The sequence below is a fragment of the Lepidochelys kempii genome, chromosome 7, assembly GCF_965140285.1.
Source record: "Lepidochelys kempii isolate rLepKem1 chromosome 7, rLepKem1.hap1, whole genome shotgun sequence".
Classification (NCBI taxonomy): domain Eukaryota; kingdom Metazoa; phylum Chordata; order Testudines; family Cheloniidae; genus Lepidochelys; species Lepidochelys kempii.
The window spans coordinates 25,318,039-25,343,945 of NC_136386.1; the positions used below are offsets into that span (position 1 = coordinate 25,318,039).

At 42.5% G+C, this 25,907-nt stretch overlaps 1 protein-coding gene across 12 annotated transcripts in view; it reads left to right on the forward strand.

Moving 5' to 3' along the window:
- DNAH12 (dynein axonemal heavy chain 12) overlaps window positions 1-25,907 on the forward strand; it is a 179,419-nt gene that overhangs the window by 97,022 nt on the left and 56,490 nt on the right. For 8 of the 12 annotated variants that reach the window (XM_073351485.2, XM_078853595.1, XM_078853596.1 and 5 more), the window contains 8 exons: window positions 1,191-1,369; window positions 2,931-3,123; window positions 4,459-4,620; window positions 12,164-12,358; window positions 13,262-13,395; window positions 13,794-13,956; window positions 22,077-22,157; window positions 24,896-25,072. In XM_073351485.2, the coding sequence (XP_073207586.1) occupies window positions 1,191-1,369; window positions 2,931-3,123; window positions 4,459-4,620; window positions 12,164-12,358; window positions 13,262-13,395; window positions 13,794-13,956; window positions 22,077-22,157; window positions 24,896-25,072 (1,284 nt within the window). Of the gene's footprint in view, window positions 1-1,190; window positions 1,370-2,930; window positions 3,124-4,458; window positions 4,621-12,163; window positions 12,359-13,261; window positions 13,396-13,793; window positions 13,957-16,948; window positions 17,911-18,906; window positions 19,490-22,076; window positions 22,158-24,895; window positions 25,073-25,907 lie in introns of those variants that run through there. The other 4 variants (XR_013636030.1, XM_078853597.1, XM_078853599.1 and 1 more) reach the window with 4 other exon arrangements.

Sequence of the window (25,907 nt, forward strand, 5' to 3'; positions counted from 1 at the left end):
ATTAGTGAAGGAGACAAGCTTCAATCTCTTCCATTAGTGAAGAGATTAAAAATAGAAAGAAAAAGTCCAGTTACACAGAAGCTAGGATGGATCAACTTCTGCATTAAAACATTGCTAACTTCCATTAGTGAAGGAGACAAGCTTTCAAGTTACACAGAGTTCTTCTTCAGGCCTGTGAAAGGCACTTGGAGTGTCATAGCTAAATACAAGGTGGAATAGATTGTTTAGCATAGTAAATACAAATTCTAAGGGACCGATAAAGGTGAACAATCTGTTTTTTGTTGTGATCACATTCTAGTTTTTTGGATGATTTTTGTTTTTTAATATGTTTTTCCCACTCTCTTTTGCCATTTAATGGATGTGTAGACAAGGAACTTACCTTATGGCTCAATGACAGGTTTCAGAGTAACAGCCGTGTTAGTCTGTATTCGCAAAAAGAAAAGGAGTACTTGTGGCACCTTAGAGACTAACCAATTTATTAGAGCATAAGCTTTCGTGAGCTACAGCTCACTTCCTCAGATGCATATCGTGGAAACTGCAGCAGGCTTTATATATACACAGAGAATATGAACCAATACCTCCTCCCACCCCACTGTCCTGCTGGTAATAGCTTATCTAAAATGATCATCAGGTGGGCCATTTCCAGCACAAATCCAGGTTTTCTCACCCTCCACCCCCCCACACAAATTCACTCTCCTGCTGGTGATAGCCCATCCAAAGTGACAACTCTTTACACAATGTGCATGTCAATCAAGTTGGGCTATTTCCTGCACAAATCCAGGTTCAAGTTATTACTTCCTAAGATGAGGAAGAAGGGTGCTACCCATACCTCTGTGTTATATCCTGAAAGTTTTGATTATGTTTGTGCATGAGACTATGAACAGCATTTTAATTAATTGTGTTCAATGAATAAATAAATATTTACTAGAGTTGGACATGACCTATTAGTAGGGATTTTGATTTTTTGTTTTAATCAATAAACACTGATAAAACACCCCAATACAAAAAAGAAAGTTTATCCAGTAAACAACAAAAATGGTTACTTGTATCAAAGGGCTTGTCTACTTGGATCAGTATTGTGACTAGGAAGTGTGATCTCTAAAGTGTGCTAATGTATTGCTCATTAATTAGTCCATGTAGGAAAATGACAATTAAGTTTCACTTTGCAATTTATTGATTTTATACCATAGGTAACTGAAGAAGACATGAGAAGTCTGATATTTGGTGATTACATGAACCCTGACCTTGAAGGAGATGAAAGACTTTATGTTGAAATTCCAAGTGTTCAACAGTTCAGTGATGTTGTAGAGCAGTGTTTGGAAGAATATAACCAAACTCACAAGACAAGAATGAACCTTGTAATTTTCAGGTGCACATACTTGGCATTATTAACAGCTTTAGGCAATAAACAACTTTGTAATAATATTCATTTTTGAGAAGTACACTTTTTACCTCTCTCTTACCCTTTACATGTCTCCACCAAACTGTCGCTGATTACATTACCTCTTGGCAGATGCTGGGGGCAATTCAAATGATTTTACTGGGAAGCAAATGCACTACACTTTGCACCAGAAGTTCTGTTCTGATGGGAGACGAGCAATCCTGCTTTGTTATTTTCAACTGACTTTATTTTTCCTTTTTTGGTGGGGAAAGGGAGTAGGTGGGTAAGCAGTGATCTTTTCCTTTCATGTCTCTGCTTATTTCTTCAGTTAACTGATGTTTGAAGTAACATTTTTCTCCCCAGGGACCCTTTGCAGGAGCACTCATGTTTGTAATTTAGAAGTGCTGCACTAGATCCAGATGATACTATAGCTGTGAAGTTTCAGAATAGCAGCCGTGTTAGTCTGTATTCGCAAAAAGAAAAGGAGTACTTTTCTTATGCTCAAATAAATTGGTTAGTCTCTAAGGTGCCACAAATACTCTTTTTCTTTTAGCTGTGAAGTGACTCTCTAACTATCTGTTAGGGGAGAATTCTACCATTTTTGCTTGTGGCTTCTGGACCCTCATTTCACCAGGGAAAGGAATTCCAAGTCTGAGAGGGGCTGCACAGCCATGCCCTACTAATCACAGCTGCAGTTCCTCCTGTGAGGTTCTAGGCTGATCAGACCAAGCCACTGGTCTCCTAGTGACCAAGCACATAAAAAAATATCCTGAACTGGCTTTTCAGGATAAGTCAGAATTTGCTTTCTTTGAGATGATTGAACGTTTTTGAAACCAATTTAAATGGTGTCCCCCTTCATCTTCTTAAATGAGTTTTATGCTTCCTTAGGAAGGAATTCTTACCCCTCTCCCAGCCAAGGTTGAAAGCAAGACTCTTACTTTTGGCGGCCTTCCTCTTCATCTCCTTTCTGACACACTGTTCAAATATGAGGATGGGAAAATAGCTTTTTCACTGTTCCAGTGCACTAACTTTCATTCAGTCATCTCCAGATGCCACCTTTTAAAGAAATTGCTCAATTCTGTGTTTCCCAAAATCAGCAACAAAATGCATTTTGAAGGGGGAAAACATTGACCTATCCCATATTCTTTCCCATGTATTCTTCCCTATTCTGTTCATACTATTGATATTTCCCAAAAGTTAGGACTAACAGAGCAACTGTGCTTTAGACTTGGAAATTTCCTTATCTGTTGATTTCTTCTTTTAGATTGACATCTCCATCAGTCCAAGCCCACTAATTCCTAAAGCTTATATTTAGTGATCGGGTGATGTGTATATAGTTGTCACAACAGTTATGAAAGATTGGTTTAATGGCTACATATCCAGCTTTGGAGGTACTCTTCTGGGCAGGAAGTTGGGCAAACATGACTTTCTGTTCTCATCTCCCAGACTTATTGACAGAACATAAAAATATTAGCTTAGAAAAATGTAAAACATTTATAAATGTACTTTGTCTCTTTTCATCATGATGTTTAATCTATTTCATTGTCAGGTACGTGTTGGAACATTTGTCTCGGATAAGTCGTATTCTAAAGCAGTCAGGTGGCAATGTCTTACTGGTTGGAATGGGAGGGAGTGGACGCCAGTCTTTGACCCGTTTGGCTACAGCCATGGCAAAAATGTATATTTTTCAGCCAGAGATCTCTAAGAGCTATGGTATGAATGAATGGAGAGAAGATCTGAAGGTGAGTGTTAACATAATGGGTGGCAGGTATAATAGGCAAGGGGAGGCATTGCCTCCACTAGCACAGCCATCCCTGCTACCCAACACCTGGGCTCTGGTGCCCCCACCCTCTCGCCTCTTCCCCTCCCTGCTCTGACCCTTCCCTGAAGCTCCCATGGCTTGCTGCTGCTGCCTGGGGTGAATCTTCCTCCTCTACCCCATCCTCTTTCCCTTTGGAGGTCCCCACAGCTGCCAGCCACATCTCTCTTCACCCCCTCCTTCCTGCGGGGCGTGTGTGTATGTGTGAGAATGCCAGCAGGGAGTCAGTGGCAGACGTGGATGGAAGGAGTGAGAAGGTGAGCGGAGGGGATCCCTGAGTAACTTTACACAGTGAAAAAGCCTTCCAGAGACCACTGCAACTGTTAAAGAGCCATTAAAGTAGTAATGAAGCCATTTAACAGGTATTTGCCAATGCTCAGGAAGCCTTTGGCCACATTCAGCTGGCTTTTATATTGTAGGAAAATGTATTATTGGGATTAAAAACAGTTTCCAAATGACAACCCTTCAGTTATTCTCTGTACCCAGAAGAAGTAAGTGTTAACCTGGCTCAAGGAGGAGCTGACATAGCTAGTGAGTTTATTTCTTGATCTAGGCATTTTATTCAAACCCAGTTTAAGTAAACGAGTCTGGCAGGGAATTTTGTGTAAGAAAAGTGATTAAACTACTGCCTTAATGCAGGCTGTGAACGACAAGCACTTTTTCAAAAGGAGAGATTAGGCTTCAGGTTGGCGCAGGTAGCCTGGCTTTTCATCTCTCTCTCTATAGCATACACCGAACTCCCTGCCACCCAGAGGAGAATCTGTCTGGCAATTGAGCTATACTTGTTGCCTGTTCAGCTCCCTTGGGGAATGTTATTAGTGTTTTAAGGTGAAAAGGGGGGAGGTAGTCACGGGGTGGGGGGCAGCTGCAGGGTGAGGAGGCGAGTGGCGAGCCAGCTGCACAGCAGGTGGTGGGGGGGGTCTCATAGCGGGCAGGGAAAGGGTCTGGCGCGGGGGGAGGGTGAGGAGGCGAGCAGCGGGTGGGGAGGAGGTGAGCAGAGGGGGGGATCTTGGGAGAGTGAAGAGGTGAGTGGCGAGTCAGTGGTGGGTGGGGGCGGGATCTGGGGCAGAGCAGGGGTGGAGTGTGGGCGGGGCTGTGGACGGAAGAGGCAGGACAAGGAGCTTGCCTCCCCCATGGGACGTTTCACCCACCGCCCATGATTAACATGCATGTGTTTTGGTTTTAATTTTCAAGAAGTGTGTTCCAGAGTGTGCCATACTTTCAAATCGACTTAAAGTTAATTTTTTGAACCTTATAGAACCTTCTGAAGAGTGCAGGCATGAAGGGCTTGAAAACTGTGTTTATAATCACAGACACACAGATTAAAGAAGAAGCTTTCTTGGAAGATATTGACAGTGTTCTCAATACTGGAGAAGTACCTAATCTTTTTGCAGCAGATGAAAAACAAGACATTATGGAGGTATCCTTAAAAAATGGCTATATTTCTCTTAAAATGTAATCTCTTATTTTCATTGTGGTTTAACAATAAATAGTAAATTTAAAAGGGGAACCATAAGTTAACTTGCCCCAGCAACACAATTTTAAAACAAAACTGCAAAATTTTTGCATCAAGAATTTAACAATATATTTTTTTAAAGTGCCCATTTGGATATGTACAGTTCATTTAATGACTTTTACTGGATCTCATGAAATCTTGTTTTCACAAGATCTTCTTGTAAATTGTGTTAACTTGTTTATAAAATGGGATGGTTGATACATCCTGCCTCTGGTACAAACCTTAATTCTGAGCTCATGCTTTCCTCACACATACATAACACACTATACACGTAACTTGTGCTTATATGCCAACCCTCAATATTTGCTAATGTTGCTGAGCTTGTAATGATGGATTTGCACTTTTTCTTATTACTTGGAGGAAGAAATAAGTTCTCTGGGACTATGTAGTCTGTCTCTGTCAGTAGAAGCTTCTTGCGTGGGCATTAGGGCATGGTTAAATGTCCCATAACTAGGCATTTCCTTGTTTTTCTTTTGGTGGCATGTCACATTTAACATACTTCAATCCCTTTTAAACAAAGGTAGGAGGACGTTGTTTGATGGTGTATGTGTATTGTTGGTGTGTGTGGTTGGGGAGGGTTGTTTTGTTTGTGGAATGCCATAATAAAAGCACAAATCACTTTTTCACTGCACCCCTGCAGTTTACATGGAAATCAGTGGCAAGTGCACTAGTATAACCAAGGCCAGAAATGGGCAGAAAGTGTATGTCATCAATTATATCTTCCCAGAATAGGGTTAGACCTACATTTTCAGAATACAGAGTAGCAACTGTGTTAGTCTGTATTCACAAAAAGAAAAGGTGTACTTGTGGCACCTTAGAGACTAACAAATTTATTTGAGCGTAAGCTTTTGTGAGCTACAGCTCACTTCATCGGATGCATTCAGTGGAAAATACAGTGGGGAGATTTATATACATAGATAACATGAAACAATGGGTGTTACCATACACACTGTAACCAGAGTGATCACTTAAGGTGAGCTATTACCAGCAGGAGAGCGGAGGGGGGGAAAATACCTTTTGTAGTGATAATCAAGGTGGGCCATTTCCAGCAGTTGACAAGAACGTCTGAGGAACGGTGGGGGGTGGGGGCGGAATAAACATGGGGAAATAGTTTTACTTTGTGTAATGACCCATCCACTCCCAGTCTTTATTCAAGCCTAAGTCAATTGTATCCAGTTTGCAAATTAATTCCAATTCAGCAGTCGCTCGCTGGAGTCTGTTTTTGAAGTCTTTTTGTTGAAGAATTGCAACTTTTAGATCTGTAATCGAGTGACCAAAGAGATTGAAGTGTTCTCCGACTGGTTTTTGAATGTTATAATTCTTGACGTCTGATTTGTGTCCATTTATTCTTTTACATAGAGGTTGTCCAGTTTGGCCAATGTACATGGCAGAGGGGCATTGCTGGCACATGATGGCATATATCACATTGGTAGATGTGCAGGTGAACGAGCCTCTGATAGTGTGGCTGATGCGATTAGGCCCTATGATGGTGTCCCCTGAATAGATATGTGGACACAGTTGGCAACGGGCTTTGTTGCAAGGATAGGTTCCTGGGTTAGTGGTTCTGTTGTGTGGTGTGTGGTTGCTGGTGAGTATTTGCTTCAGGTTAGGGGGCTGTCTGTAAGCGAGGACTGGCCTGTCTCCCAAGATCTGTGAGAGTGATGGGTCGTCCTTCAGGATAGGTTGTAGATCCTTGATGATGCGTTGGAGAGGTTTTAATTGGGGGCTGAAGGTGATGGCTAGTGGCATTCTGTTGTTTTCTTTGTTGGGCCTGTCATGTAGTAGGTGACTTCTGGGTACTCTTCTGGCTCTGTCAATCTGTTTGTTCACTTCAGCAGGTGGGTATTGTAGTTGTAAGAATGGTTGATAGAGATCTTGTAGGTGTTTTTCTCTGTCTGAGGGGTTGGAGCAAATGCAGTTGTATCGTAGAGCATGGATCGTGTGGTGTGGTCTGGATGAAAGCTGGAGGCATGTAGATAGGAATAGCGGTCAGTAGGTTTCCGGGATAGGGTGGTGTTTATGTGACCATTGCTTATTAGCACCATAGTGTCCAGGAAGTGGATCTCTTATGTGGACTGGTCCAGGCTGAGGTTGATGGTGGGATGGAAATTGTTGAAATCATGGTGGAATTCCTCAAGGGCTTCTTTTCCATGGGTCCAGATCATAGAATCATAGAATATCAGGGTTGGAAGGGACCCCAGAAGGTCATCTAGTCCAACCCCCTGCTCAAAGCAGGACCAATTCCCAGTTAAATCATCCCAGCCAGGGCTTTGTCAAGCCTGACCTTAAAAACCTCTAAGGAAGGAGATTCTACCACCTCCCTAGGTAACGCATTCCAGTGTTTCACCACCCTCTTAGTGAAAAAGTTTTTCCTAATATCCAATCTAAACCTCCCCCACTGCAACTTGAGACCATTACTCCTTGTTCTGTCATCTGCTACCATTGAGAACAGTCTAGAGCCATCCTCTTTGGAACCCCCTTTCAGGTAGTTGAAAGCAGCTATCAAATCCCCCCTCATTCTTCTCTTCTGCAGGCTAAACAATCCCAGCTCCCTCAGCCTCTCCTCATAACTCATGTGTTCCAGTCCCCTAATCATTTTTGTTGCCCTTCGCTGGACTCTCTCCAATTTATCCACATCCTTCTTGAAGTGTGGGGCCCAAAACTGGACACAGTACTCCAGATGAGGCCTCACCAATGTCGAATAGAGGGGAACGATCACGTCCCTCGATCTGCTCGCTATGCCCCTACTTATACATCCCAAAATGCCATTGGCCTTCTTGGCAACAAGGGCACACTGCTGACTCATATCCAGCTTCTCGTCCACTGTCACCCCTAGGTCCTTTTCCGCAGAACTGCTGCCTAGCCATTCGGTCCCTAGTCTGTAGCTGTGCATTGGGTTCTTCTGTCCTAAGTGCAGGACCCTGCACTTATCCTTATTGAACCTCATCAGATTCCTTTTGGCCCAATCCTCCAATTTGTCTAGGTCCTTCTGTATCCTATCCCTCCCCTCCAGCGTATCTACCACTCCTCCCAGTTTAGTATCATCCGCAAATTTGCTGAGAGTGCAATCCACACCATCCTCCAGATCATTTATGAAGATATTGAATAAAACCGGCCCCAGGACCAACCCTTGGGGTACTCCACTTGATACCGGCTGCCAATGAGACATGGAGCCATTGATCACTACCCGTTGAGCCCGACAATCTAGCCAGCTTTCTACCCACCTTATAGTGCATTCATCCAGCCCATACTTCCTTAACTTGCTGACAAGAATACTGTGGGAGACAGTGTCAAAAGCTTTGCTAAAGTCAAGAAACAAAACATCCACTGCTTTCCCTTCATCCACAGAACCAGTAATCTCATCATAAAAGGCGATTAGATTAGTCAGGCATGACCTTCCCTTGGTGAATCCATGCTGGCTGTTCCTGATCACTTTCCTCTCATGCAAGTGCTTCAGGATTGATTCTTTGAGGACCTGCTCCATGATTTTTCCAGGGACTGAGGTGAGGCTGACTGGCCTGTAGTTCCCAGGATCCTCCTTCTTCCCTTTTTTAAAGATTGGCACTACATTAGCCTTTTTCCAGTCATCCAGATGATGATGATGAAGATGTCATCAATATAGCGCAAGTAGAGTAGGGGTGTTGGGGGACGAGAGCTGAGGAAGCATTGTTCTAAGTCAGCCATAAAAATGTTGGCATTACTGTGGGGCCATGCAGGTACCCACAGCAGTGCCACTGATTTGAAGGTATACATTGTCCCCAAATGTAAAATAGTTATGGGTAAGGACAAAGTCACAAAGTTCAGCCACCAGGTTTGCCATGACATTATCGGGGATAGTGTTCCTGACGGCTTGTAGTCCATCTTTGTGTGGAATGTTGGTGTAGAGGGCTTCTACATCCATAGTGGCCAGGATGGTGTTTTCAGGAAGATCACTGATGGATTGTAGTTTCCTCAGGAAGTCAGTGGTGTCTCGAAGGTAGCTGGGAGTGCTGGTAGCGTAGGGCCTGAGGAGGGTGTCTACATAGCCAGACAATCCTGCTGTCAGGGTGCCAATGCCTGAGATGATGGGGCATCCAGGATTTCCAGGTTTATGGATCTTGGGTAGCAGATAGAATACCCCAGGTCGGGATTCCAGGGATGTGTCTGTGCGGATTTGTTCTTGTGCTTTTTCAGGGAGTTTCTTGAGCAAGTGCTGTAGTTTCTTTTGGTAACCCTCAGTGGGATCAGAGGGTAATGGCTTGTAGAAAGTGGTGTTGGAGAGCTGCCTAGTAGCCTCTTGTTCATATTCTGACCTATTCATGATGACAACAGCACCTCCTTTGTCAGCCTTTTTGATTATGATGTCAGAGTTGTTTCTGAGGTTCACATTTGGGGACAATGTACACCTTCAAATCAGCGGCACTGCTGTGGGTACCTGTGTGGCCCCACAGTATGCCAACATTTTTATGGCTGACTTAGAACAACGCTTCCTCAGCTCTCGTCCCCTAACGCCCCGACTCTACTTGCGCCTTATTGATGACATCTTCATCATCTGGACCCATGGAAAAGAAGCCCTTGAGGAATTCCACCATGATTTCAATAATTTCCATCCCACCATCAACCTCGGACTGGACCAGTCCACACAACAGATCCACTTCCTGGACGCTACGGTGCTAATAAGTGATGGTCACATAAACACCACCCTATACCGGAAACCTACTGACCACTATTCCTACCTACATGCCTCCAGCTTTCATCCAGACCACATCACACGATCCATTGTCTACAGCCAAGCTCTATGATACAACTGCATTTGCTCCAACCCCTCAGACAGAGAAAAACACCTACAAGATCTCTATCAACCATTCTTACAACTACAATACCCACCTGCGGAAGTGAAGAAACAGATTGACAGAGCCAGAAGAGTACCCAGAAGTCACCTACTACAGGACAGGCCCAACAAAGAAAACAACAGAACGCCACTAGCCATCACCTTCAGCCCCCAATTAAAACCTCTCCAACACATCATCAAGGATCTACAACCTATCCTGAAGGACGACCCATCACTCTCACAGATCTTGGGAGACAGGCCAGTCCTTGCTTACAGGCAGCCCCCCAACCTGAAGCAAATACTCACCAGCAACCACCCACCACACAACAGAACCACTAACCCAGGAACCTATCCTTGCAACAAAGCCTGTTGCTGACTGTGTCCACATATCTATTCAGGGGACACCATCATAGGGCCTAATCGCATCAGCCACACTATCAGAGGCTCGTTCACCTGCACATCTACCAATGTGATATGTGCCAGCAATGCCCCTCTGCCATGTACATTGGCCAAACTGGACAACCTCTATGTAAAAGAATAAATGGACACAAATCAGACGTCAAGAATTATAACATTCAAAAACCAGTCAGAGAACACTTCAATCTCTTTGGTCACTCGATTACAGACCTAAATGTAGCAATTCTTCAACAAAAAAACTTCAAAAACAGACTCCAACAAGACACTGCTGAATTGGAATTAATTTGCAAACTGGATACAATTAACAGAGTAGCAGCCGTGTTAGTCTGTATTCGCAAAAAGAAAAGGAGTACTAGTGGCACCTTAATGAAGTGAGCTGTAGCTCACGAAAGCTTATGCTCAAGTAAATTTGTTAGTCTCTAAATTGCCAAAAGTACTCCTTTTCCATTTTCAGAATACTGTTCACACATTTTGAGTGCTTAGCACTTCCAAAAATCAGGGCTTAGGTTTCATAAGTTGGACATTCAAAATTAGAGTAGTATTTTGAAAATTTAGGTCTTAATCTTTTCACATGTCCATGGTATGTCAACTAATGAACCATCAGGGTGTTACATTTCCAAAACTCATAGAAGTTGATGCACCGTACATGCACAAATGTTTTTATTTAATTAGTTATGTTACTTGATACATTTTAAAAAAAAACATTTCTTTCATTGTGGTTTGATAAATATATTGAGAGCAGCATTCCATATAATTTGCAAAGAAGTTAGATTATATGATGATTTTAATTGATTGGATTTTTAAGGTATTATCTTTTCATTTTAACCAAGTATTTATTAAAGATGGTTGGCTATGGATAGTTCTGTTTCAATTTCATAGTTCTTTTGAATATATTCTTTAATTTCAAATAATTTTTTTCCATGTAGCATTTAAATGTGGTAGTTATTCTGCAGCATGTCAGTTGAGATAAACTCATTCATTGTTCATAAAAATATGTTCAATCAAAATAATTCTATCACCAATCTATCTTTCCACTTTATAGATTTCTAAAAAATAATTGCTAGGTTATGTGAAATAGTCATATTTTGTGGAAAAAACTTTTGAATTTTAGGGAAATGGATGATCTGTTTTTTGTGGATTGTTAGTTAATTGAGATCAGTATTTATTGTATTGTAAGAACAGTACAGAGTAACGGTGTAGATGCTTCATATATTCAGAATATAAGGTTTCTTCTTTGAAGAAAAGTTTTTGCAAATGATTAAATGTGATATGTTTGTGTATCTGGACATTTGAATCCTTCTCTACCTGTAGGTAAATACTGCACATCCTTTTAAAGAATTGTTTTGAGTATCACTTTCAAAAATGCTTTCAGTAAGTTGTTTATTTTTATGAAATGTAGTTTAGGAGGTTGGTGTGGTATATGGCACTTAAAATGTATATTAGAGGAAGAAGAACATTGATTTTTATGAGATTGACTTTCCTTAAAATGAGGATAATAATTTGCACCTTTTTAATTTATATTAATAATTTATATCTTTTAAAATGTTTTTGTAAGTGGTTGAAGATTGATTTTAATTGTCTTATTGTTGTGTTACTAATAAAAGGCTAAGATACTTTATTGCCTGAGGAGGTTCCATTTCAAATTCTGATTTTCAGAATGTGATTTATAACCTCCCCATAAAGAGAAGGTCACATTTTAACCAGTTTAATCTTTATCCTAATCTAGAATACTAGATTGGTCAAACCAGCAGGAAATTAGTTCTAGAATAGTGGTGGCAGAGTTACAGATAAATACGACAGGTTTCAGAGTAGCAGCCGTGTTAGTCTGTATTCGCAAAAAGAAAAGGAGTACTTGTGGCACCTTAGAGACTAACAAATTTATTTGAGCATAAGTTTTCGTGAGCTACAGCCCACTTCATCGGAGGCAGTGAGCTGTAGCTCACAAAAGCTTATGCTCAAACAAATTTGTTAGTCTCTAAGATGCCACGAGTACTCCTTTTCTTTTAGATAACTACGAGTGTGGCACCCCCAAATATTATTTGCTTATTGTTCTGTTTTTCTAATTTTATTCTGTTTATTAGCAGGTTTTGTCTTATTTTACCTATACTACATTTTAGATCATGTGATGTCAAAAAAGGATGATTTAAATAATTTTGAAATACAGTATTTAATGACAGGTTATTAATCACAGGCTTCCCCATCCCATCCATTATTCTCTAGGGAGTTCGTGCAGTAGCTCAAGCTGGCAGTAAACATGATGAACTCAGTCCCCTGGCCTTGTTTGCCTACTTCGTGAACCGCTGCAAAGAAAATCTCCACGTTGTGGTAGCATTCAGCCCAATCGGAGATGCTTTCCGCAATCGTCTGAGACAATTCCCGTCTCTCATCAATTGTTGTACTATTGACTGGTTCCAGGTTTGTAAAAATATGTTGCTGCCTCAACAGAGGGTTTCAGTTTTCTAATAATACCTGTATTTTCATACCCCATTATGTTTCCCTTCTACCCTCTGGCTAGCAGGGGTCAGCCTCTCTCAAAATATTTAAAGTATAACAAGTCATCCTCACTCATGTTTTTGAGAAACTATTTGATATTTCACCCTGTTACAGGTAAAGCTAAAAAATAATTTAAAAAAATTAGAATGTCGAGATGCAGAATATTGTAGGGGCTGACCAGTTTCAGCACGGTTGTTCCTAGTGTTACTCTGTCATCAACAACTTGCTCTCTAATGATGCTTCATTCCTTCATCTGATGATTATTGATTGTTTTGTTTAATCAGATAATATATGATGTGCTGTGTCTCAAGGCATTCAAGATTTTAAAATAGTTGTTCACATCTGAATCTTGGTTCCAATATAACAGTGTATAATTAACCTAGATTTTTTTTGTTAACAAAATCAGTTGGGTGAAAAAGTAATACGTTCATAATTTCTGTTGCCAGTTTACAGGATCAACAAGTTGGAAGCAAAGGTGTAAGCAATTTGGAATGGCTGACAAGTGTGGGGGAGATTTCACTTTGTGATGCTGCACAGTGTTTTCCTATGCTGCTGGGAAAAACTGAAGATAGAGATTCCTTAGCAGAACTAAAACCTGGATAATTACCTTTAATTGCTAAAGGCAACAGTCCTTACAAATGGTGTTATCAGCAATTAAACTGCAGCTAGATCTATTGATTAGCCTCCAGCAAACCATTTCTTGAGACATAATTTGTTGGACGCATTAAAGAAATTGCTTGTTCCAAAGTGTAAAAATTACGTCTTTGCACAAATCATGAGTGGTAACACCTACATTTTATTTCCTCCCTCTGCCTTTTTTTTCAGCCATGGCCTGAAGATGCCCTTGAACGTGTGGCTAATAAATTCTTAGAAACACTTCAGCTCACAGACAATGAACGTCAAGAAGTGGTGCCCATCTGTAAACACTTCCATACTTCTGTTTTGTCACTCTCTGAAAAGTTAGTTTTGTATATTTTTAAAAAACGGGGTGATATTTTATATAAATAAAGGTATAAGGAGGATAAGATGAGACTTTTTATGCTATCAAAAGTGGTAAAATTAAGAATAATCTAAAATTAAAAATAAAGTACTAGGTTAGAGAACATTTGTTAACAATTAAGGCAATTAGGTGATGGACCACATTACTTAGTAAGGTAGTTTAGTCACCGTCATTACTGATAATTTCTGTACTGTGAAGTTGTAAATTTGAAGAACTGTGCAAGTTTAGAACATGTTTGTGTGACATTTTTATTTTTGAAACAAATGGATCATTCCTGTTAGTTGTCACACTTTTTATTTTCCACCCCTTTTATGTTTCATTAACTGTAGTTAGAAAGATTATCTTTCTTTTCCATAGATTCTTGGAAACCCTGAGACGACATAACTATGTCACTCCTACTTCTTATCTTGAACTCATTGCTGCCTTCCAGCAACTTTTAACTCAAAAACGGGATACTGTGATGAAAGCCAAAAAGGGTTATACTAATGGACTAGATAAACTAGCTTTTGCTGAATCTCAGGTGAGTAGATACACATGTTAGAACAGGCAGAAATTGAACTCAGAAACAGTTCTATAGAGACAAGCCAAAAGCAGAACCTCAAATCAAAACCTTAAAATTTCCAAGGTGGGAGCTAGATTCCAATCCCTACACCTGAAACAACCCCTATGGGTTTGGTTTTGGATTAAGAAGTGGTCTGTGTAGCTTGAATGCTTGTCTCTCTCACCAACAAAAGTTGGTCCAATAAAAGATATTACCTCATCCACCTTCTCTCTCTAAAAATAGCAGAGAATTTATTTTTCAGTTTTGGCTCAGATGTAGCCAAAAACCTCATCAGAATAGCTATGCATGTAAGCTTTGGTGCCAGAATATCAGAAGTATCATGAGAACAGGAGGTCTTATAAGATTTTCACAATTCAGGTTTTATTTTGGGCAGAAATCTCAGGGCTTGTCTACACAAGGGATTTAATCCACAGTGAGGAGTGCCCTATACCTGTTGAGAAGCAGGTTGCCAATGCCATCGGAAGCTGGCCACTCACAAGTGTTATTGATTTGTAACCAACCAATTAGGTGTAGGGAGATTGACTGCTGATGCCATTGTTATGCAGATGTGCGATGCCATGCATAAGGTACTATTGCACCAGGTTATAAAGCTTGGTAGTGCTCAGGAGTTTGATGGCTTTGCACGCCTGGATTTCCATACTGTATTGGAGCAGTTGATGGGACCTGTGTGCCTATTATTTGCCCCCTGTACCAGAGCTCAGAGTTTATAAACAGAAAGGGGTATTTCTGCCTGGTGCTTTAAGGACTGGTTGATCACTGTGGCAGGCTTATTAACGTAAATAGAGGGTGGTCTGGAAGGGTCCACAGTACCAGGATCTTCGAGAATTCACTTCAGTTTACCTTAATGGAGAAAGGACAGTTTGCATCCAAGCTCACTATGGATATTAATGGTGTGGAGATTGCTTCAACTATCTGGCGAGAGACCCAGTTTATTCTCTATTTCCCTGGTTAAAGAAGCCATTCAAAGGTCACTTGGACAGAAGGAAGTAACTGTTTAACTATTACGTCAGTAGTTGTGGAATGGTAGTGAAGTGTACATTGAGCTGTCTGAAAGAAAGGTGGTGCTGTTTGTGGAATAGGTGGGAAGCTGCAGGAAAAAACTTGTTTTCTCTGAATACTGTGTGGGTGCCTCAGTTCCCCTGTGCATTTCTTAAGTATCTAGGTCGGGGGATAAGGGTGTGTGATTTTTGTAGAGCCCTAGAGGGAAGGGATGTGCAGGTGTCTGCACAGAGAATGGCCGATGGCCTGGGCCCCTCCCCTGCAAGATGCCATCTGAAAGTGTTGGAGAAAAAAGATCAGATGGTCGTCTTGCCCACGAGAGAGACAAAGGCCAGAGGAGAGGCTGGGGGGAGTGTCAGTTTGGAGCTGGCTGGGGAAACGGAGGGAGGCCCAGCACCAGGGTCTGGGCTCTCTGCCCCCCAAGATGGATCTGACTGAGCGGGTCCTGTTGTCTGTACCTACAAGCTCTATTTTGGACTGTGTTCCTGTCATCTAATAAACCTTCTGTTTTACTGGCTGGTTGAGAGTCACGGTGAATCACAGGAAGTGGGGCGTGCATGGCCCTGACTCCCCCACAATCCGTGACAGTCAGCATCCTGGTTGTGAACCCTCATGGAGATCTGCTCAGCAATGTACACAAAAATATCTTTATTCCAGTGTTTGTCCACAAGAGTTTGCTGTACTAACAGATTGAGATCAAGGGTCTCAACACACTCCAAGTGGCTGCTTGAGGCATATTATAAGGCTTCTGGAGTGATAGCCCAATAGGAATTGTGTGGGCAAATAGCTTAATTAGTTTTAAGAGAGAGCTAGACAAATTTATGAGTGCAATTGTATGGTGGGGCAGGGCTCAACAGCCCTGGGACTCATTTCTGGTTTATGTTTTTTGTTCCCAGAGTTCATGCTTCAGGGTTTCAGCAGGGGTCAGGAAGGGATTCCCCCCACCCTCAATGTATTCTGAGAGATGTTTTTTATCTTCTTCCTGTGAGGCATCAGGAATGGCCCTGGCTGGAGATGGGACATTGGATGGGAAGAGCCAGGGCTATAAGGTGGCACTGAGCAGTCTCTCTCTCATGTGCTTTGCTGGCTGATTCTTGCTCACATTTTCAGGCTCTAACTGATTACCATGTGTGGGGTTGGGAAGGAATTTTCTCCCAGGTCAAATTGGGAGTGACCTTGGGGTTTTTTCGCCTTTCACTGCAGCATGTGGGTGTCGGTCACTTGCCAGGATTATCTGGGTATGTAACAATTAATCATTTCCTTGCTATTTTAGGGCTTGAGCACTGGTGCACCTCGGCCCCTCCTATTCTCTGCTTGTGGCACAGTCCAGTCTTTTGTGGGCTGTAATATTTTGTCTAATTTTCAGTTGCTGGATTTAGTACACAGGTGGTGGTGGTGATGGCATCCTGTAATATACAGGAGGTCAGGCTAGATGATCTGGTGGTCCCTTCTGACCTTAAACTCTATGACTCTATATCACAGCAATGCTGATGTATTTGAATCCAGGAGCAAAAAGGCAAATTCTGGCCCTTGTACCAGTTTTCACAGAGCTTTGTACATCAGGTCAACTTCCCAGAATAGTGAAAGGCACACAGGTACACAGATCAGTAATGGACACTCACAAACAGCATGGGATAGCAGTTGGAGAACTGCCAAGTAGTGCACAGCAGCAGTCCATGAACATGAATAATACAACACATTAATTCAATTCTCATTGAAATTAATGCACTTTAAAAGAGGATTCCAGTGTTGGCAATGAATCTGGAGTCAATGCGCTGTCATGATTTGTGTCATGTGTACTCAGGCATTTTCATATCAGATTAATTCAAATTAATGCAGATTAACACATAGACACACATACAACCCATGTAGACAAGTCCTCAGAGAACAATTTGTGAGATAATGGCATGGACTAATCCAAATGTGAACCCTAACCCTGATTTTGCCTCAGACTCAGATCTCAAACTCTGTACTAAACCTGATCTGGATCCAAACACTGCTTCATCAACTCATCTCTCACTTCCTCATTAAATTTGCAGTCAGTCAAAGGCCTGGTCTACACTACGAGTTTATGTTGAAATTAGCGGCGTTAAATCAAATTAACCCTGCACCTGTCCACACAACGAAGCCATTTTTTTGTCGACATAAAGGGCTCTTAAAATAGATTTCTGTACTCCTCCCCGATGAGGGGATTAGCGCTGAAATCGACATCACCATTTCAAATTAGGGTTAGTGTGGACACAATTCGACGGAGCCATCCCACAGTGCACCATTGTGACCGCTCTGGACAGCACTCTGAACTCGGATGCATTGTTCAGGTGTACAGGAAAAGCTCCGGGAACTTTTGAATATCATTTCGTGTTTGGCCAGGCGAGCTCATCAGCACAGGTGACCATGCAGTCCCAGAATCGAAAAAGAGCTCCAGCATGGACCAAACGGGAGGTACTGGATCTGATTGCTGTATGGGGAGACGAATCCGTGCTATCAGAACTATGTTCCAAAAGATGAAATGCCAAAACATTTCAAAAAATGTCCAAGGCCATGATGGACAGAGGCTACAGCAGGGACTCAACACGGTGCCACGTGAAACTTATGTAGCTCAGACAAGCATACCAGAAAACCAAACAATCAAACAGACGCTCCGGGACAGAGCCCCAGACGTGCCTCTTCTACGCTGAGCTGCAAGCAATTCTAGGGGGGGCCGCCACCATTACCCCACCCCTGTCCGTGGACTCTGATAACGGGGTACTCTCCGCCGTGCCTGAGGATTTTACGGACGGGGAAGATGAGGAGGAGGACGACCAAGCTTGAGGAGAGCACACAGTACACCATTCTTCCTGACAGCCAGGATCTTTTTATCACCCTGACTGAAATAGCCTCCCAACTCAACCAAGCCGGAGAAGGGACCTCTGGGTGAGTGTACCTTTTTAAATATAATACATATTTTAAAAGCAAGCGTTTTTTAATGATTAATTTGTCCTGAGGACTTGAGATGTATTTGTGGCCAGTACAGCTACTGGGAAAAGTCTGTTAACGTGTCTGGGGATGGAGCGGAAATCCTCCAGGGACATCTCCATGAAGCTCTAAAAGCTCCATGAAACTCTAAAAGCCTTTGCAGAAGGTTTCTGGGGAGAGCAGCCTTATTCCGTCCTCCATGGTAGGACACTTTACCACACCATGCTAGTAGCAAGTAATCTGATCTCATTACATGACAAAGCCTGGCAGTGTATGGTCCCCAGTGTTTGCTGGCATTCAAGCAACATCCATTCTTTATCTCTCTGTACTATCCTCAGGTATCCTGTGATATCGTTCATGGTAACCTGGTTGAAATACAGGGAATTTAATTAAGGGGACATTCAGAGGTGGCCGTTCCTACTGGGCTGTTTGCCTGTGGCTGAAAAGAAATCCTCCCTGCAGTTAGCCAAGCAGTAGGGGGTGGGGGCCATTAGCGCTGAGCTGTTCGCGTTTGGCTAGCAGTGATCTTCCCTGATACCAGCCACATGGTGGGGGGAGGGGTAAAGCGATCATCCCAGAGAATTGGATGGGCAGGGGGGTTAGTTTGGTTTCTGCAGCTGCACGTTAACACAAAAACTGCAGCACTAAATGGCCAACTCAACGGGCTTTGCTTGGTATAGGAAAGGAGGGCGCTGCTGTTATGAAGGTTGCAGAAGCCAAAAGACTATGGCTTACCATGGCCGCCTGCAAGCCGAATTCTGTTGCCTGGCACTGCATGTGTTATCTCTAACACCAAAGCCGCCGGCACTCAATATAAGATGCAAAATGCTGCCTTGTACTGAAATCACATGTGCTATGTCAAGTGAATAGTGTTGTTCACTGTGAAAGAGTATAGCCATTGTTCTGTAAAATGTATCTTTTTAAATACTTCACTCCCTTTTTTTCCTCCCACAGCTGCAAATGTTTCAAGCCTCCCTCCTCTGTCCCAAAGGCTATCTCAGATAAGGCGGCAAAAAAACCGCACATGCGATGAAATGTTCTCTGAGTTCATGCAGTCGTCCGGCACTGACAGAGCTCAGCAGAATGTGTGGAGGGACACAGTAGCACAGTACAGGAAAGAAGCCAATGAATATGAGGACAGGAGGGATGATCAAGATGAGAGGTGGCAGCAGGAAGATGAGAGGAGGCAGGATGCAACGCTGGAGCTACTGCAGAATCAAACGGACATGCTCTGGCATCTGGTGGAGGTTCAGGAACGGCAGCAGAATCACAGACTGCTGCTGCAGCCCCTGTTTAACCACCTTCCCTCCTCCCCAAGTTCCATAGCCTCCTCACCCAGACACCCAAGAATGCGGAGGGGGTGGAGGGGGCTCCGGGCACCCAACCACTCCACCCCAGTGGACAGCCCAAGCAACAGAAGGCTGTCATTCAACAAGTTTTGAAGTGGCCTTTTTCTTCCCTCCTACCCTCCTCCCACACCCCGCCCGGGCTACCTTGTGAGTTATCTCCCTATTTTTATAATCAATTAATAAAGAATACATGGTTTTTAAATGATAGTGACTTTATTTCCTTTGCAAGCAAGCTGTGATCAAAGTGGGGAGGGCAGGTGGCTAACAGGGAATTAGTCAACCAAGGGGTTGGGTTTTCATCAAGGAGAAACAAACAGAAGTGTCACAAGGTACCCTGGCCAGTCATGAACCTGGTTTTCAAAGCTTCTCTGATATGCAGCTTCCTGCTGTGCTCTTCTAATCATCCTGGTGTCTGGCTGTGCGTATTCAGTGACCAGGTGATTTGCCTCAGCCTCCCACCCCGCCATAAACATCTCCCCCTTACTCTCACAGAGATTGTGGAGCACACAGCAGCAAGCAGCAATAACAATTGGAATATTGGTTTCGCTGAGGTCTGAGTGAGTCAGTAAACTGCACCAGCGACCCTTTAAACGTCCAAATGCACATTCTACCACTATTCTGCACTTGCTCAGCCTATAGTTGAACAGCTCCTTACTACTGTCCAGGGTGCCTGTGTACGGCTTCATGAGCCATGGCATTAAGGGTTAGGCTGGATCTCCAAGGATAACAATAGGCATTTCAACATCCCCAACAGTTATTTTCTGGTCTGGGAAGTAAATCCCTTTCTGCAGTCGTTTAAACAGACCAGAGTTCCTGCAGACGCGAGCATCATGAACCTTTCCCAGCCATCCCACGTTGATGTTGGTGAAACATCCCTTGTGATCCACCAGTGCTTGCAGCACCATTGAAAAGTACCCCTTTCGGTTTATGTACTGGCTGCCTTGGTGGTCCGGTCCCAAGACAGGGATATGCGTTCCATCTATAGTCCCACTACAGTTAGGGAATCCCATTGCAGCAAAGCCATCCACTATGACCTGCACATTTCCCAGAGTCACTACCTTTGATAGCAGCAGTTCAATGATTGTGTTGGCTACTTGCATCACAGCAGCCCCCACAGTAGATTTGCCCACTCCAAATTGATTCCCAACGACCGGTAGCTGTATGGCGTTGCAAGCTTCCGCAGGGCTATTGCCACTCTCTTCTCAACTGTGAGGGCTGCTCTCAACTTGGTATTCTTGCGCTTTTCAGGGCAGGGGAAAGCAAGTCACAAAGTTCCATGAAAGTGCCCTTATGCATGCAAAAGTTTCGGAGCCACTGGGAATCATCCCAAACCTGCAACACTATGCGGTCCCACCAGTCTGTGCTTGTTTCCTGAGCCCAGAATCGGCGTTCCATGGCATGAGCCTGCCCCATTAACACCATGATCTCCAAATTTCTGGGGACTGTGGTTTTAGAGAAATCTTTGTCCATGTCCTCATCACTCTCGTCACCACGCTGCTGTCGCCTCCTTGCCTGGTTTTTCAGGGTCTGGTTCCGCATAAACTGCATGATAATGCGCGAGGTGTTTATAATGGTCATAACTGCTGCAGTGAGCTGAATGGGCTCCATGCTTGCCGTGCTATGGCGTCTGCTCGGGCAACCCAGGGAAAAGGGCGCAAAATGATTGTCTGCCGTTGCTTTCATGGAGGGAGGGTTGACTGATGACATTTACCCATAACCACCCGCAACAAATTTTTGGCCCTAACAGGCATTGGGAGCTCAGCCCAGTATTCCAATGGGCAGCAGGGACTGCGGGAGCTGTGGGATAGGAACCCACAGTGCACCTCTCGCAATGTCGACGCTTGACACGGTACTGTGAACGCACACCACCGAATTAATGTGCTTAGTGTGGACGCATGCACTCAACTTCATACAATCTGTTCCCAAAAATCGACTTCTGTAAAATCGGAGTAATTTCATAGTGTAGGCAAGGCCAAAGACTACTACATTTTAAAGTAGGCTGCAATCTTAAAAATAGAGCCAGGATATTTTTCTTCGTATGTAGAAAATACGTATACCTACATGGACCATACCTGAACAGCCTGGTTTTTTTGTCTTTTATACCCAGGAATTGTGACCTATGTCATTCCCTTCATGCAAAGTGTATCTCACTGGTCACTGCTTTTAGCACAGTCTTAAAACATAAGACCAAGATAAACGGACTTTTCCATTTTTCTGCAGACATCATTGTTTGTTTATTTATATTGTGATAGTGCCTAGAGACAGCGGCTCCACTGTACTAGGCACTATGCAAATATATAATAAAGGGATGGTCTGTACTCCAAAGAACTTACAGTCTAAGTAAGTGCTTGCATGGATGTGACTCCATGAAACCAAAGGGCTGCAGGATTGAGCACTATAATATTAATCTTTCTGCAGTGTTTTCTTTGTTTTGATATAAAAGCCTTGCTTAAATTATTAAAATCAATATCACTAAATCAAATCCTGGCCCCATTTAAAATCAATGGGATTTCACCCACTGTTCTTATATGTAGTAATTTTATGTATTTATAGTACTGATGTTTCTCTAATTTTTAAACCACAGGTTCTTGTCACTAATGTTTGAGCCTGTTTTCAGGGAATATAACAAGTTTTTATGGGGTTCTTTTAAATATAGTACCCATATTTGATTTTATACTGTATTTAAATGTTAAACTTTCCACTTATTATTTGCTATATTTTTAGCATCAGCATTTACTGCTACTGTGATAATTTTATAAAGAAATGTCCATCTAGGTTGGTGAAATGAAGCAAGAACTAGTTGATCTGCAACCCAAACTGGAGGAGGCTAAAGTGGATAATGCAAATATGATGAAGGTAGAGTTAAGCAAATATATTGTTTAATGCTGAAATACATAATTTGAGTTATTTGTAATGATTAAATTATTATTTTAATTAGAAACTATCATGTTGATAAGGTGGGGTTTCCAGGAAATCTGGGGAAGTAGGGTTCCCATTAGAGGCTCCTGCTGGTAAAGCTCTATGAAAGCCCAGCAGAATGTAAAGCTGTCTCCCATAATGATATCCTGATGGGGAGAAAAGACAGAAATAATCTGCAAGAATGAATCCCCTTGGGAGCATAATGGACATAGCTAATTCCATAGGATATACTTTTTAATGTCTTGCACCAGCTTTGTTGAGTTTGACTCATGAATAGTCAGGTGTGGCCATTCCTATGTATGATCTGAAGACTAATTAATGAGTAGTATAACTCCAAAATACTGAATATATAAATGCACATTTTGTGCTGCCTTCTTAATATGAGGGCATGTCTACGCTACAGTCTTAACTCAATCTGTTAGGTCGACTTACAGCCACCACAGTAATTACTGCAGTGGCTGGTGTCCACATTACCTTCCTTCTGTTGGTGGCGTGCATCCTCATTAGGAGCATTTCCACCAACTGAAGAGGGGCAGTGTGGGGAGCTGAGTACCAGGGCTTTCAGCTCCATTCAGCTCCCTGCTGGGAGCCCAGCTGCCACCCAGGCTTCTTGCCTTCACACTCCCAACCAGGAGCAGAGGGCAACCACCTGGGCTTCTTGCCTCCCCTTTTCCAGCCAGGAGCAGAGGAGAAGCCACCCGGGGCTTGTCACCTCCAGCAGGGAGATCCACGCCTGGAGTCCAGTCAGCTGCCATGCTCCCAGTGGGGATTGGGGAACTGGGATCCTGGGAGGAGGGGCAGCAGGGCTCCCACTGGAGAGTGGGGAGCCCGGGCGGCAGCCCAAGCCGGGAGCCTGGGTGGCAGTCTGGCTTGGATAGAACCTGGTAGCAGCCTGGCTTGGGAGATCGCTTTCTTCTTAATTTCACGGCTCCAGCGGAAAAGAATGACAACCAACAGCCAACATAAGAAACACAGTGTCTACACAGACACTGTGTCACCCTAACTACACTGACGTAAGCCCTCTCGTGGAGGTGGAGTTATGATGTCAGTGTAGTAAAGCACGTATATCAGCAGGATATGTAGTGTAAACACTAACATAGTTAGGTCAACATAAGCTGCCTTATGTCGACCTACCTCTGTAGTGTAGATAAAGCCTAAGTAATCCCGTGAAAGCACATTGTACAGCGTTTGTGTGAATATTACAGATCCATAATGCCACTTGCAAAGCAATTAGTTTTTAATGAAGAGTACTTACTGTACAATATATTTGTCCATACCTCAGAATCTCAGTTATTCATGGAGGAGCTTTACACTGAATTCCTGAAAGGGGTAGTATAATTATGCTATCGTATGCTGTCTGTCTTACAAGGGAGATGAGTTCAAGATACAAGCTTTGTTCTTGTTTTTGAAGCGCCTGTGGTTACACATTGATGCTTTATCTAAACTAAAAATGTCTGCCAGTATAGCTATGCTGGTCAGAGGTTTGATTCCCTGACTGATATAACTATGCTGGCAAAAGCCCCTAGTGATTGCAGTTTACAGATAAAACTGCACTTTTGCTAGTATAGCTTGTTTTGCTCAATGGGGCTGGAATAAGCTATACTGGCAAAAGCTCAGTTTTGCTGGTATAAACTGCATCCATGCTCGGAGCACTTTGCCAGTGTAGTATACCAGTGCAGCTGTACCACTGAAGTCCTACTAGTGTAGACATGGCCTAAGGTTATAGGCTGGGGTTTTCAACAGAGCCTAAGGAAGTAGGGTGCCCAACTCTCATTAAAATTTCATGGATTTTGGTAGTTTAACTCTCTCTTAGTAGATGTATGTGGATGCTCTTACAGTAACTGTAGTACCAAATAGACAGAAGTCTTTCTTGACGTTTTTGTCAACTTGGCTGTTACTTAAAAATGGCTTTCTAAAAATGCATTCCAGTACATTCCGCCTTCTCTGACAAATCTGCATTCCAGGTCAGAGTCCCCAACACCCAAAAGCTTTGAGGGAAACTAGTAGTCAGATTGACAGAAATGGGAGGGAGTCATTGCCCTGAATCAAGTGATGGCCTCTTCACTCAAAAAAAAAAATAAAAAGCACAATAGGTATAGTCTATATTACAGACTAGGGGCCTGTAAAAATCATTTTACATTACAAATCCATTTTTAAGTTGCAGCATGAGGCACAAAAAAATCGCCTGGTAAACTTGTGGCCTTTTTCACTGTAAAAGTATTGTAAAAACAGCTATTTGTAGTAACTGCAATCTTAGTGCACGTAGTGATGGGTTTCTTGGTAGGAATTTCAAAATTGTAGGGATATAAAGCCCTTATTTAGTGCAAAGAACACCTTTTATATGTCTCTCAGTTCCAATTTCAAATCTAAGGCTGCTTATGTTTGTTTGATTCTGCTAGCTATTGACGTGGGTCCACAGAGATGTTATGTTACTCCTACAAAATTCCCATTACCTACAGATCTTTTCTTTTCAGTTTATTTTGAGAAAACAATTTTTTATGCAGGTCAGTGTCACATAAATTAATAATGATTCTAATACTAACCTACTGAAAAAGACAAAGAAGTAAACCAAAATTATTTTATAGATGCTCTACGTCATAGCCCCAGACAGTTGATTGAATAAACACCATTCAGTGGCAAGTTCGATGAATTCTGCTCATGAGTGTTTTCTTTAGATTATAGAGAAGGAATCGGCAGAAGTGGAAGCAAAAAGTAAAACTGTGAAAATAGATGAAGAGATTGCTACAGAAAAAGCAGCGGAAGCCCAGGAACTGAAGAATGAGTGTGAGAGTGACCTGGCAGAGGCAATTCCAGCGCTAGAGGCTGCACTTTCTGCCCTTGACACCCTTAAGGCGAGCTAAATTTTTAAAAGTGGCACTTTAAAAAATTATTTAATTTTTCTGTGTACTTTGGGTTATTTGCCAAAGAACACATTAAGGAGAAAAGAAGAAAAGGTTTGAAAAAGGTTAAAATTCTCAGTTTTTGACATCTGGGTAATCACAAATTCTTCTTCTGAATTTAGGAAATCTGTTAAAAAACATACTTGTTTGTGTCATGTGACACAGAAAGTACTTCTGAGAAAACAGTTTTCAGATATCTTCTCTGCTTGAGAGTTGAAAGCCTGTGTGATTTTTTTTTTTTTTTGTCCCTAGACTTTCTTTATAAATACTTTCCCAAGGCAGTATGTCACTCTCCCTTCTTTCCCTGGCTCCCATCTCTCTAGCTACTAGGTTCTGTCCTTTATTCTTTTTTCTGGTCCATCTCAGCTTTAGGTTTTCTCTATCTGCTTAGTCACAAACTTCTTTGAGCACCACTCTGTATATCTTTGTTTTATCATCTTTTTGGAATGAGTGGGTCTGATCATGCAAGGAGCTGTGTTCCTCCTGCAAGATGTTGAGCACCCTCAAATCCTGATGAAGTCAGTGGAAGTTGAGGTCTCTCAGGAAATGCTCAGCATTAGGCCCTAATCTCAGGATTAGGCCCTAAATCTGTTGCTTTAGGAAACCACCTGGCCATTACTACACAAAAAAACTTAGATGAGAAGAGGAATCCTGATTAAGATCTTACAAACACATTTATACATGCTTAACTCTCACATGTAGTCTGATTCAGTTCTTTCATGGGACTAATCACATTCCTAAAGCTAAGCACAAGCATATTGGCAGGACTGGAGCTGTATTAGGCACT